Genomic DNA, 15,278 nt, shown 5'->3' on the forward strand with positions numbered 1-15,278 from the left:
CTGTCTAGCGCTCTTTGAGTAACTTCTAGAATCTCCATTTTGATTCTCTGTTCCGGAAAGGACCTGACTTTAGTGTAATGTTCAGGTACACTAAGCATGGTCTCAATGTGTTTCTTATAGGCCGAACTGTCTAGCACTACAACACCACCCCCTTTGTCAGCGGGTTTTATGGTAACCTCAGTGTTATCAGCAAGATGTTTAAGAGCTTGATATTCTTCATAGTCCAAATTGTAAGCAGGCCTGGGTACATGTAAGAGAAGTTGTTGAATTTTGTTACTGACCACTCTTTCAAAAATACCTACTTCAGCGCCAACCTGATCAAGGGGAGGCGTGAAGGTAGATTTGGGACGTAATCCTGTTTTGTTGAAGGTTTCAATAAAGGGTCTCTGTTCAAAGTATCTCCTGAGTCTAATTTTACGGAAAAATGCCTGAATGTCCATATTCGTTTAAAAAAAATCAAGGTTAGTACTCGATACAAAGGAGAGGCCCCGTGAAAGAACTTGCATGGAAGGGTGATCAAGCACTGTTTTAGACAGATTGAAAATAGGGATAGGTTTGGTGTGTTCCGTCCCACCCGCTAGGGGATGAGAGAGTTCGCCTATTCCTTCCAGTACTGTTTCCGTCGAGTTTGAAGGAACTGGGGCGAGTTCTCTGATGGTTGGTACCCCCCTCTGCCCTCGTTCCTGAATCTCACTCGAGCCGATCCCTGTCGGTTGCCTAAAAAACGTCCATTTCTTGAGGGGCAATTGGAATTAGGTCTTCTATATCCATAGTTCCCATAATTCCCAGGGTTGTTGGTGCCACCCTCATTATCTGAGCCAGAAGTATCCGAGAATGTGAGAACATTTTTACTAGACCAATATTGGCGTTCCCCCTGTTGTATATGCTCATTTTCAGAGTTGTAATAGCCAGTTTTTAGGTAAGGATAAACTCTTTCCTCAGAAAAGTACCTGATGTCTTATTTGAGTTTATCAGTTTTCTTTTTTATGAGATAGTCACAGAAAGAAATCATCTCAATATTGATCTCTTCTAGTTTCCTTTTAGCATCTTCGACAGGGTTGTTTTTCTTGAGAGTATCTTCAATCTCTGCAATTTCCTTTAACAAGGTCTCTACTATTTCTCTTGCTGTTTCAATGATGAGCATCATTAAGTCCCTGGAGCACCTGTTCGCTATAAGTGACTATTTTTCCAGGAACTTTCTGACTTCTACGAAAACAGTAGCAACTTTGCTACTACAGTTACAGTAGTATGTAAGGCATCATTTTAAGAAAATAAATGAAAATGTGAAAAAAAGAATTAACATTTTTTTTTTGTTTGGTCTGTGGACACAAGTTAATTTATGGACTTATTGCCTACATATACTGTGTCAGTGGAGGGGAATGTATTTCTGTTTTTTGTATTGATTATTCTCTGACTACCTTCCCCTCCCAATTATTGCTTCAGGGACCCTCTTTGTTGTATTATATGCTTTTTGTTTCTGGCATTAAAGAGAATTTAAGCTGGTCCTATATATCCACAGTGGACCAATATAGAAACGCTTTTTCCGAAATATTTTATGTTTCAAAATGAGGTTGAGTAATTTTTGGTAGATTTTTTACTTGTATCCCTTCGTTGTTATTACTCATTCAGTTTGGAAATTAAATATTGCTGTTTGGTCATGTAGCATAAGCTTTCTAAACTCATGGCATCAGTGGCTTATTACAGATATCGGGTTTTGCCTGAGCAGAAACCCCACATTGTCTGCTTTTAGGAGCTCCTATGTGATTAACCAGGGCAGCCCATGGTATGCCTCACAATGAGATTACTCTAGGGAATAATTGGAGCATAAAATGTAGTTGCTTTAATCTTGGAATGAATCTGCAGTTACAAGGTATAGTTCGACCCCCAAACCAGTCTTATTGGTCTGAATCCAAAACTACATGGCTGTTCAGCGACAGTGAATGCTCTTCAGGAGACAGCAAAGAGGGGGCACCTTGGGTCTAATATCGCTCCTTCATCCTCAGGCCTTTGTACCAGCCAACGTTTCCAATACTGTCGCTCATGAATATTGGAGGCCTATGGTGTAACTGAATTATGCTTTGTTTTAGACGTTAGTAGATCTATGTTTTTTTATTTTGGTGTATGGGTCTTTCAAACTATTTTAGAAGAGCTTGATGTGATTTGTACTCTCTCTGTTGATGTTTACTTTTTCTTTCATTAGCTCATTTTGAGCCATGTGTGAACCAGTATTGGTATGGCACAGATGCAATAAAGTCCTGAGAACACATTAGAGATCACCCTTACAATTGTATTATTGGCCACGTGAGGGGAAAATGAAGCCTGTAATGCCTGTACTAGAGTTCACAGATCTTGAAATTAAACAGAAATCAACAAATACTTCAATGTTGTACATTTTTCATTTATTTCAAATCTTTAAACTACAAGAGGTAGTCCCGAGACAAAGGCATAGTGAATAATGCGCCAAAGCAACATTTGAAACAAGCATTGGCATAGCCAATAGGTCTTGCATTTGGGACCTTATAAGTGTTTAGCCATGCAACAGTTGGTGTTGTTGCACCAAGGATATTCTGCTGCATAACTAAATACTTATAAGGTCCCAAAAGTGAGACCTATTGGCTATATATATCTCTCGCTCTCTCTCTCTCTCTCTCTCCGGTGCGGGGGAGGACTACAAGCATTTTTAAACGGACGTGCATGTTTCCACTTTCAGACAAAGATTCAACAACATTTTGCAAGGACTGTGATTAAGGACAAGTACATGTTGGCAACAGTGCTGAAGAAAATAGTGGTCAATATGCTATCCTTAGGGTTCGGCATGTACGAATGAATGAAAGTTTTGTAAAGCGCATGAATGCCAAGGCGTCTTAGCGCTAGCGCTGCCTTCATGGTCATACAGAGAGAGATGAGGCCACAATGTGGTCACAAAGCTTGTTTGCAATAATAAAGTATGTCACAATGGAATATACTGAAAACTTTGGATTTTTAAAACTTCTATTCTACTTCACTTGAATTACAAATGTAGTCTTCCCTTAGAGCAAGTGCTCAAGGAAATTCCTCAAACACTATCTTAGGAATGGCAAGTGATAACAAGCGAAGAGCCCCTATTCAGTCATCTCATTTTGTCTACTCTACGCCAATAGTCTTCCAGTGGCAATTTTCATTCCCGGAAGAAAGGCACTAACGAGGGGATGGCAACCACACTGGGTATAACAGAAATACTGGTTCTAATAGACGGTGCACAAAGTGCAGAGGAGAAACTAGTCCCACGTCTCTGAGGGCACATACAAGACCCACCCTGATCCTTTTCAGAGTAGTAGTAATGGGCATACAAATCCAGAAACCTTTAGACTACCTTTCTGAAGCATTAACTAGAGGTTTAACCCACAAGGAACCCCTAAGAGCGGAAAACAACGAGATTCAACTCCACAAACAACCCGAAAAACAAAACAAAAAAATCTATAAAACAATACTGTAAACACAAAACAGGTTTAATTAAAATACATAACGCTTTTCTACAGCTTTTGCTTTATTACTTCAGTGTCAGCTAAGTGCAGCCCCTCAGTGACGGAACAAAGCCGAGGGCAGTCCGCAACCAGGAAAAGCGGAGACTGGGACTGCTGGGGAGACAACATTGTACAGACCGTCTTGGGCCTGGGAACATTCCTTCCAGAAATTCGCAGGATTCCACTGGTGGAATAGGAGGGGCGGAGGTTCCCCTTTGGGGCCGTTGGGATGCAATAGATGCAAACCAGAAGTACAAACCAAGCCTGAGATGCAACCCGTTTCGGCGGAGAATACGTGTTTGCCGACGTCGGTGCTCTTTTAGCGCTAAGGCGTTGTCTAGTGGCTGCTTCAGAAATCCAGCGGGAACAACGGGATGATTGTGCATCAATGGGTTCACTACTGGGAGCGGGGCCTCTGTCCCTGGAAGGCCCAGAGCCCTCCTGGTTGGCCCCAAAATCCATATTTATATAGGTAACATGCATAGAAGTAAAGACAGAAGCCACTCCAGTCGTGGGTACTGAAGTAACACCACAACTTATAATGCATCACTCAAAGTGCACCAGGAAACATTACAAGAACAAGCCTGGGAGTAGTGTGTGCGCGCGCTAAACCTAAATAAACAAGCTGCGAGACGCGGTCTGTGGTGGGGGACGGGGAGGGGCATTGAAGCGTGGCGCACGCGCGCACTTGGCTGAGCGAGAGGAAAGCCAGATGGCGCCTCTGCACGTGCCTCTGCGTGTAACCTCACACTGTATGCCACACAAAGGTGTGGTCGGACTTTGAAAACTTCACTCCTAAATGTCTCGCCAGAGCAGCGCATGCACTGGCTCAGGCGAGACCTATAAAGCAGTGTACTTCAGGTATGCTCTAGTGCAGCGGTTATTTACCTCTTGAACCCCACTAAATTATTATTGGAATCCTGGGACACATACTAAGTTATCATTAGAAGCCTAGGGGCCCCCTGCCTAAGCATCTTCTATGATTTAAACCTCAAAACAATTCACAAAAATACAAAAACCAGTATACACCAAACAAATTGAAATGTTTTGTTTAATTCACAATCAAATATATAAAACGTTTTAACATTTTTAATTTGACTTCTTTATTTGTATATATTTTGTTAATGTATTGTGTAATATTTAATTTTGTAAAACGGTCGTAGACCCCCTAAGTGGGGCTCACAGACCCCTAGAGATCCCTAGACCACAGGTTAAGAACCACTGCTCTAGAGTGTGAGGCAAACTAGGTTGGCGTTTTCAGCCACACCAATGCTGATTTACACTTCTTAGATTAACTACATTAGAGGCTGACATGCAGACCGTTCTTCCATCTAGACTTCAAGGCAAGCTGTTGCATTATCACAGATTGCCTTTATTGAACTTAGGACCCAGGCTTCTGGAGTCTTCTACTATGAATACCCAACCCTGCCTTAACTTTTGGCACTCTTCATTTCCAAGACAAGGCCATTCTTCTTAATCTTGGTATTGTGTAATTGGGCATTTTGTCCTATTATATGTGAAGGTACTTGTATAGTGTGACTCTAATGGGGACAGCAATAGAGCGCCTTTTTAAGAGTTCATTTATCAGTCATTGTCGGAAAACTTCTTTACAGAACTTTTTTTCTCTATTCCGTAAACTGAAGATTTTTCCATCAAGTGTATATATTTTTAGAGTGAAGCTTCCACATTCAATATTGAGATCTGTATCTATGAGCTAGTATTAAGCCCAGAATATAGAGATACTATTTGTGTCTGTTTGTATTTGTGTCCCTCATCATGCCTGGCTGACAAAATGGGGAAAAATGGGACCAAGCCTACGAGCAGATCATAGCCCAGCTCTTCCCAAAATACCCATGCAATGGCACAGCTGCTAATTGATTAGAAAGATCCTTCTCTTTATAACATCAGATACTGATGAGCCCCAATGCTTTCAACTTTGATCTGTGTTAATATATTTTCTATAGAAGCTTCACCTGTAAAGTCTTAAAATTAGTTTGTATGATCATTTGCCAAGGTTCTTGTAGTCCCAGCCTATATCTTCAGTGGAGACTGACAAGTCGTGCCTAACCACTAGGTGGGCTCTGTGTGCATGACCACAACAATTTGATTTCTTTACCATCTAGCATATCACTCTATGTAGATATCCCCTCATGTCCCATTTCCAATGTCCTCCCAGTCCAGCCACTTCCCAAGGCATGTGTCCTGACCACACATGGGTCTTTTAAGAATTTTTACTTTTTTCCCCATCCTCTATGCAACTATCTGCTGCCCGGGCCTTATGTACTGTAACCGTAGCATTGGGCAGAGAGTTAATACCTCTACCTTAATAGTGAAAATAGAAGTATGCTTTGCTCCCAATTGCTAGTCTATCCTCTTGAACTAAACCTACGCTTGAACCTAAATTTTACAATAACTCTGAACTTGAAGCTTGCCCAGTCCCAAAACCTACAAGCATACATTCCTTATTCAAATTTCAATTCAATATATTTTTCAACCATTTGCTACGCCTACTTTGTTTTTCAATGTTATCTGGGCTAGGCCCTATTGCAGAGACTTCGCAAAATGTTTTATATATTTTATTATATTTAATTTTATTTTAATAGTGAACGTGATGCATTTGACCATGAATTATCAGAGCTTCGAAGGAGATTTGAAATACTGGAAGTTTCACACGCAGCGCAAACCAAAGACAAAAATGAGCTATCAAAAGAGGTGAGTTTTCAAGTGTTCTGTCATTTTCTATTAGATAGTTTAAGGCCTGCATCCTTTGAGGAGTCTTTTGATTGAGAAGTCATCTTTTGGAAAAGTCTTATTCTGTGAGCTAATGGATGAAAACTGACATAACAGGGCTCGCATTCACCTTCTATCAAATACTTTGTGTTCTACTATTCTCATTTCCATTTCACAGCCATTATAGAATTTTCGTTCATGCAATGTAATAACTATGGCTTATATTGCATGTCTCTTTGCTACGGACTCCAGTTCCAGACAAATCTATTGTTTGAAATTAAAATCTTCTCAGTTTGACACCAAATAGAAGCTATGGATTGCAAGTCGTATTCAAGTGGTTTACAAGGTTGCTCACAGATTATCGGCAAAGACTATGATGTTATTACTCTCCAAGTGACTGTAATTCCTACAGGAATACAAAATTAGAAAAGCCTCTAATTCTTCTGTCTGTAGAAGATTTTAGGAAGGTTTAAAATGTATTGTCTTGCGGCTTTGATGACTGCTGTAGTGCCAATAGGTTAAAGTTCTTCTCTCCTGTTGTATAAAACTCAAAAAGAAGTGGACTCTTGTTATAAATCCCTAGGCCAAATCCCTCACATGTAATTTGAAGAGATCAGCAGAGGTCCCTGAAGATTGCTCTTTGCGAGGTGAATGTTGCCCAAATCAAGGGATAGTTTTCTTCCTTGCCATAGTGTCCATCTGGTGATATGACTTATAAAAGGGTAGCATTGAAAGTTTTATTCTTGATTATCTCTTTGAGGTAACAAGAGAGGCTGGGATGTCCACAAGTACACCAATCTTTTACTTTAAATAATATGAATGTACCGTTTCCTGCTATGCAGCATGTTTAATTCCATTCCGTTATGGAATTAGGTCAATTTGGCAAAATTACTTGTATATGTTAAGCTGCAGTTTTCCTCAGTACAAGTACAGCTGTATGTGACTGCTTTGACGTTCTTAATGTGAACTGGTTTTATGAAGGGTTTGAAAAATCATTTTCATCCTTTCATGGATCCTAGTTTCCATATTCACAAAAAAGGGCCCTAGTAATTGCGAATATAGGGAACCAACCAAGGGAATCAAAACCATAAGTTGCAATACTAAACCGCCCGCTATTACTTTCAAATGTGGGACAACTCTCGCCACCTAATACATGTAAATAGCCAGTACACAGCCACAGACCTATAACCAATCTCAGTGAATATATTTTATTTCATCAAAAAGTACCGTTTTCTTGCCTTAGCACACAACTTCTTTTCAAACAATATTTTATACAAATATAATCCAAATGTGCTTATGACTCCTCCTTTTTAAAATGAAAACCAACCCACTCTGAAAATTCTACGCTAAAATGTTAATGCACTAACATATCGATTTGATGGAAAGGTTTACAACCAGACATAATAGAATATCTACAGCAAATATATGCATTATAGCATTTATTCTTAAAAGTATTATATTGCACATCGAGAACAAGAAATTGCAAATTGATATGATTGAATCAATACATTTTTAGGTGATAAACTTTGCTTTATAGAAAATATACACTAGAATAGTGGCTAGATAAATGTGTTGTTGTCCACGTCCACTGTTATATCTATACCTTAATATTTGTTATGGTTTTATCGGGGGATTTTTGTATGACAGTGTATGAATATGGTTGAGTGATGTATGTTTTAATGTAGAATTCTCAGTGAGGGTTGGTTTTCATTTTAAAAAGAAGGGGACAGCATGAGCGCATTTAGATTGTGTATGTTTAAAGTTTTGTTACCAAATAAGTTGTTACCGTAAAGCATGTAAACAGTAATTTTTGATTAAATAAAATATAATCACTGAATATGGTTATAAGTTTGTGGCTCTGCATTGGCTAATTACATGCATTAGGTGCTCAGTTATTCCACATTTGAAAGTATTAGGGGCTGATCATTTAGTCTTGCTACTTATGGTATGGAGCCCACTTTTTCCATGTTAAAATACACTTGTAGGAGTGCTAATCAATCTCTTTATATATTTTTAGTCAATGCAAAATAGAGGAGTGAATGACCACATTTAATACCACTATGAGTAACCTGTAGGCCACAGGTTCACGTCACAGTAGGTCGATTCAGTCTTTAATCCTTCGGAAACAGACAGTACAAGTAGCATACAGATAAATAAGTGTTTAAGGTATTCTTAAAAGTGATATTTATATTTTTAACAAGCTGTTCAGAGGCTATTGTATGAGCTAGGATGGCTGTGAAATACAAGCCTGATCGTTCAGTTCACACTTTCCATCAAGAGGAGCTTCTTTTTGGTACCTCTTCAGCCATTCGCCAAGGTTGTACATTATGTCAACCACATTTACCTTTTCCATTATATATGTTGTCCTGGTCTACCACTGAAGTTGAAACCTTCCAAAATCTAGATGGTAGAAGAGCTTTATGCTCCTTTATTTACAGGGTAATTCCTTGTTGGTAAATACCAGTTTGTTTTTTAGGTCGAGCCTAGCGGCAGCGCACATGCAGTGCTTGCTCTGCGAGGCTGCTGTAGTAGAGTGTGGGAAAGAAGCAGCACCCACTCTCCTCCCATATTTTTAATTGTCTTTCATAAATGCTAACTTCAGATTTGTTAATAGGCGTGTTAGTCCCTCCTTAGTACGGCCTTGTCTTCTTTGTACCCTCTCATGGCGACTGGCCCTTTTACTTCAGTTGTTACACGAGACCCGTTATTTAGTCTGTAAGCACTATTTACTTTATTGAGTTTCTTTTACTGCAGGCCGGACATGCGCTGCTTCAGCTGAAACAGTTTGTGTTTTTTTAAGCAGCACGGCCACCCCTGTAACACGGGCGCCCGCTTTCTATCACTTTAACCCAGCATTAGCTTGTGTCTGTTTCAACCCCCCAAGTAAAATGGATTTAGAAATGATTAGCGAATTAAGATATGTGAATTCCATGTAGCACATACTCCTGTGCTAATGGGATGAAGCTGACAATTGCACATCTGTGTTGCATGTCATCTGTACTAAAGCCACCTGATGGGTTGTTTTCAAAAGCCTGTTTTTATTAACAACACCACTAATACCACCACCACCAATACCACCACCACCACCAATATCACCACCACCACCAATACCACTACCACCACAATACAAACTCCACCAATACCACCACCAATAATACCACCTCCACCAATAATACCACCTCCACCAATACCACCACCACCAATACCACCACCACCACCAAGACCACCAATACCACCACCACCAATACCACCATCACCAATACCACCATCACCAATACCACCATCACCAATACAACCACCACCACCATCAATACCACCACTGCCAATACCACCACCATCAGTACCACCACCACCAATACCACTACCACCACCAATACCACCACAAATACCAACTCCACCAATACCACCACCACGAAGAGCTGAAACCGCTTATGTTTTTTTAAGCAGCACGGCCGCCCCGTGACACAGGTGCCTGCTTTCAATCACTTTAACCCGGCATTATCTCGTGTCTGTTTCAACCCCCCAGTAAAATGGATTTAGAAATGAGTAGCAAATTAAGTCATGTGAATTCCAGGTAGCACATAATCCTGTGCTAATGGGCTGAAGCTGACAACAGCACATCTGTGTTAAACGTCATCCGTACTAAAGCCACCTGATGGGTTGTTTTCAAAAGCCTGTTTTATTAACACCACCACCTCCACCAATACCACCACCTTCAATGCCAATACCACCACTAATACCACAAACACCGCCAAAACCACCATCAATACCACTACCAATACTACCACCACCACCAATATCACCACCAATACCAACACCACCGCCACCAATACGAATACCACCACCAATACCACCACCACCAGTACCAATACCACCACCACCACCAATACCACCACTAATACTGCCACCAATACCACTACCACCACCAATATTACCACAATTACCACCACCACAACCAATACCACTACCTCTACCATCACCAATACCACCACAATTATCACCACCAATACCACCACCACAAATACCACCACAACCATCACCACCAATACTACCACCACCAATACCACCACCGCCAATACCACCACCGCCAATACCACCACCACCAATAACAATACCACCACCAGTACCACCACCACCACCAATACTACCATCACCAATTCCAATACCACCACCACCAATACCACCACTAATACCATCACCAATCCCACCACTAATACCACTATCACCACCAATACCACCTCCACCAATACCACCAACAATACCAGCACTACGACCACCAACACCACCACTACCACCCCCAATACCACCACCACCACCAATACCACCACCAATACCAGTATCACCACCAATACCAATATCACCGCCAGTACCAATACCTCCATCACCAATACCTCCATCACCAATACCACCTCTACCAATACCCCCATCACCAATACCAGTACCACCACCACCAATACCACCACCAATACCAGTACCACCACAAATACCCCCACTGCCAATACCACCAACACCAGTACCACCAACACCAGTACCACCAATACCACCACCACCACCAATACCACCAATACCACCACCACCAATACTACCACCACCAATACCACCACTACCAGTACCAATACCACGCCAAGACTACCCCCAAAACCCCACCACCAATACCACTACCACCACCCATCAATACCACCACCACCGCCAACACCACCACCACCAATACCCTACCACCAATACCCTACCACCAATACCCTACCACCAATACCCTACAACCAATACCACCAGCACCACCACCAGCACCACCACCAATACCACCACCAATACCACCCCCACCAAGACCAATACCACCACAACCAATACTGCCACCACAATACCTCCAAAGCCACCACCACCAATACCAGCACCACCAATACAAGCACCATTAAAACCACCACCACCAATACTTCCAAAGCCACCACCACCAAAACCACCACCACCACCACCACCAATACCACCACCTCAGCGCCTCTCACTCACTAGTAATAGCAGGGACACTGTACGAGGGCTGAGCTGCAGCCAAGACCATCCCTCCCTCCCTGCCTGCCATAAAGCACAGACTGCCCTGCACCAGAAGGTGAAACCAAGGCCCTACTACAGCTGGAGGGTTTTTTATTCTGCCAAAGATAGCAATGACATTATGCCATGCCACACTGCACACTCAAATCACAGAGAGGGCAGGAAATAGCTCCCCCCTCCCGGTCTTCCTCCTGAGCCGCAACAGTGTAATAACAGAGCGAAATGGGTTGGAGCGCTTTGTTAGTGTTTATAGCTCAGATCATATGTAACTCTCACTTCACACTTTGTGTCTGTGTAATTCACAATACTTCCACATCTTCTTCACTGCACTATTTATGACTACTTTGAAGACGTCGCAGGCTGGTCTCTTCCTCTGATATTTACAATCTAGCAAGCGGTCGAGAAGGCCCTTTATTGCAATGCAATAGGTCTTGCATTTGCGAGAGTTTAAGCTATTAGTATTGTAAATGACAATGCCTTTTATTTATGTTTTAAAACCCAAAACATGAATAAAAGGTATTGTCATTTACACCACTAGCTCAAACGTGCGTGGATGCAAGACCTATTGCATTTCAAGTGCTTGTTTCCTTTGATTGCATTTATGATTGTTAAACGTTTGTAAGGCATGGAGCCATTGAACTATTATTTAAATTGTCATTCACTTTGATTTGGCTAAGAATTCTGCCCCTTACGGAAAGCAAATCCTTTCTACAGCGTCTAAGCTGGCCTCGCCTACTTTCATCTGGAACATTCTGTGTTTTAAGATTTGTCAAGCTGCTACTTGATTATGAACATTCTTTTTATAGTACATAGCATGGGTTCCCTGAATCCCAAGATTCGATAATATTTTGTCATTCAATTTAAAGGGCCAGCCCAAGCAGCATAAGACACCAAATGTTGATGAAGATGACTGTTTACTTGCTACTCCTAACTCCTATGATTTTTTTTGTTTGGCTGCTTTATGAAGAACTTATGAGTGGTAGAAGAAGGATTTTATTGGTGTTTTGCGAAATGAGAAACAACCTGGGCTCTTTCAAGGAAAACAAAATATATTTTCAACTACATTGCAGTGCTGATAATTTTGCATGTTAAAATTATGTTCTCCTGCTGAGCTTTGTCCTGTGTAGATTCTGAAATCAGTCACCCCATCGGTTTGGGACAGGATTACAGAACTGATTGATTCCTTTCTGCATTTGGGGCAGGTGCCTGCCACATCAAAAGTAGTGGTGTGTTTGTGGAATTGCCAGTCTGTTTGTTGGAGATGTTAACTACCATCTTGCGATTACCTTCTACCAAACACTTCAAATCCAGGAAAAAAAACTAGGAGCAAGCCTGCCTTACGCCTAGCACAAAGAGACTAATGCACTAGCTCCCTGGCAGCTGGGCTTTCGTCCTGAAAAGTAAATGGAACTTCCCTGGAAATGAATGATGACATAAGCGCCATAACATTGGAGGGTGAATGATAGAAGTAACCTCTTGGGCCCCTCTGCCACATTTAACACCAGGGCCTATTCTGTAATGATGCAGAGACTATCAGAAATAGGAATTGTGAAGCTTATTTTGTTATGGTCTAAAGCTTTTTTATATAAGGTCACTTTTAGCGTCTCATGCGATCCTCCTCTTCTCACTTCAAGAGATTGGTTGTTCAATGTATGGTTCCACAGAGTTTGTCACTGCCCACCATGTTGTTCAATGTATGTGTGAGGCCTTTTTCCAACCTTATTTTTAGGCTTTCGGGTTCTGTTTTAGGCTGATGGTAGCCAATTTGTATCCAGCTTGGCAGTGCTTAATTTGAGTCTGTGGTTTCCGGTGCACGGCATCAGCACTTTATTGTCAACACCACCGCTTGTGATAGTCTGCCACAAGGTGGCGCTGTGTGGCTAAGTTATAGATGACCACAACAGCAGTTAATTATCAATTCAATATACATTAAAAATTACTATTACTTGCAACACAAGCCATTCTTATACCTTTGGGGGCCTGAAATAGTCCAAATGGTCACACTTGTAGGAGTGTGATGGTTGTATTTGTAATGTTACTATTGATGGCAGTATAGCATGGCCAATGTATGATGCAACTTGCAATGGCCTCCTAACGAGAGCCCTGGCACTTATTTGTTTTTGTTTTTTGTTTTTACAAATTAAGCACTGCAACTAGGCAAACAAGCCCTAATATAGGCTTCCAACCTCAGTGTGTAATTATTCGACATCAAACAGTGGATGATCCATAACTTCCTCAAACGGAACGCTAATAAAATTGAGCTATTGTTCTTAGCATGTTAGAACAGCCTGGGTTCAGCCAGCTTTTGAGTCTCTCTCGCTGCTTAAGTAAAATCTTTTGTGGTCCTTGTGGGACCAGGATCTGTCTTTCAGTGCTCAAATGAATGTGGGCAATATGGCTTGTGTAGGTAGCTGGCTCTCTATATGCTATACCAAAAAGTGGTATAGTGTTCAGAGAGTCCAGTGGATCCCCAGGGGCTTTACAGAGACTATAGTAGATAATACTAATGCTCTCTTCTGTTGTAGTGTGGGCGACCAGTTAAGCTTATCAGAGGTCAGTGTTAAGCAATTGTTGTCCACAGAGTGGCAAACAATGAGGCACACACTCAATGAATAAATCCGAGACCAATTTATCAAAATAATACTTGGTTATATTTATTTTGTAGAACAACAGAACTTTCTCTTAGGTAAATACTTTTTGCAATAGAAATACTTTTCAATATCAAAAGTGGACACTTAGTGGCACATCACAATACTGATTGGACCGCCACAGAGAGGCCATCAGTGTCAGTCCCTCCGAAGACAGCCCTTTGGGCCGACTGTTGCATTAAGATGCAGGCAGTCGGAACCTTGTCTGTCAGGGGACCTACTGCCATCTCGTCCAGAATCTACTGATCCCTACAGGGCCGTGGTCGGAATTGTGATCCTGAATGGAGGCATTGCCTGCTCAGGGACCACTGTCAGGATCACGATGTATGTCCATTTCCCACCGACCACAGACTTATCATGGCAGTCCCAACACCATGAAAAGGCTGTCGGAAAGGGACTTTGGGGGATCTTTTCCAGGCCACAGCACAAGCCACAGTAGAAAAAGGCAGTTTCCAACTGCCTGCATAGTGGTCTGATCAAAATATGGTGGGTGAGACTGCCGATTCCTTGTCGGTCCCAATCTTACTTTGATGTCGGTCGGGCACTCATCTGATCGCCATCGTAATGAGCTCCTTACAATATCCAGAAATCGGCAATAATGTTGCAGGGACATATCTGCTCATGAAAATAAGCCCTCAGAGGAGATCGAGTGCACCCTGCCTTAGGGCTAAGGCCTGCTAGAGGGGTATCTTACCTATATCCCAGGCAGTGTCTGTAGGCATGACATACAGGTAAGTGTGCAATGTCGACTCTTCAGTTTTGTCTGCACCAAGACACGCAGGCTGCAGTGGTGGTGTGCATGTGCTTGGTGAGGGGGTCCCTTATGGGCTGGCACAATTTGTGCTGTAGCCCTTAGGGGCCTTCTTTGTCTACAAGGCCCTTGGTACCAGATGTACCTTTTACGAGGGACTTATATGTGAGCAAAAGTGGTGCTAATTGTGGAAGCAATAGGTACAGTTTAGGGAAGGAGCTCTGGCACAGGGGACCTGATTGTCATGGACCCTGTGCACTTCTAGTCGAAACTACAGTATTTTACAGGTAAAAAGTGGGGTCTAATCATGTCCAAAAGAGGTATTTGGCTACTGCGTGCTTTCACCAGTTGAGCATTTTACAAACGATTTGCCAATGTCCAACTGGCGGATGACCAATCCCATTGAATATTCTTGTTTTTTCTGCAAATAGGTTTATTATTTGACTGTTTTTGGTATGTTGTGTTTGGAGGTATATGATTTTGCTAAATCTGATAAGCTTTTGTAATGAGCCAGTTTTTTAGACTCAAATCACTCATGAGGACAGCCCATATTATGGAAATCTGCTGAAAGTTTATTTATTTGTATTTATTTTGTGGTTCCAT

At 41.7% G+C, this 15,278-nt stretch overlaps 1 protein-coding gene across 3 annotated transcripts in view; it reads left to right on the forward strand.

Moving 5' to 3' along the window:
- PIBF1 (progesterone immunomodulatory binding factor 1) overlaps window positions 1–15,278 on the forward strand; it is an 848,309-nt gene that overhangs the window by 235,416 nt on the left and 597,615 nt on the right. For all 3 annotated transcript variants that reach the window (XM_085622002.1, XM_085622001.1, XM_085622003.1), the window contains exon 7: window positions 6,107–6,215. In XM_085622002.1, the coding sequence (XP_085478128.1) occupies window positions 6,107–6,215 (109 nt within the window). The remainder of the gene's footprint in view (window positions 1–6,106; window positions 6,216–15,278) is intronic.

The sequence above is a fragment of the Triturus cristatus genome, chromosome 8 (genome assembly GCF_964204655.1).
Source record: "Triturus cristatus chromosome 8, aTriCri1.1, whole genome shotgun sequence".
In the NCBI taxonomy this organism is placed as follows: Eukaryota; Metazoa; Chordata; class Amphibia; order Caudata; family Salamandridae; genus Triturus; species Triturus cristatus.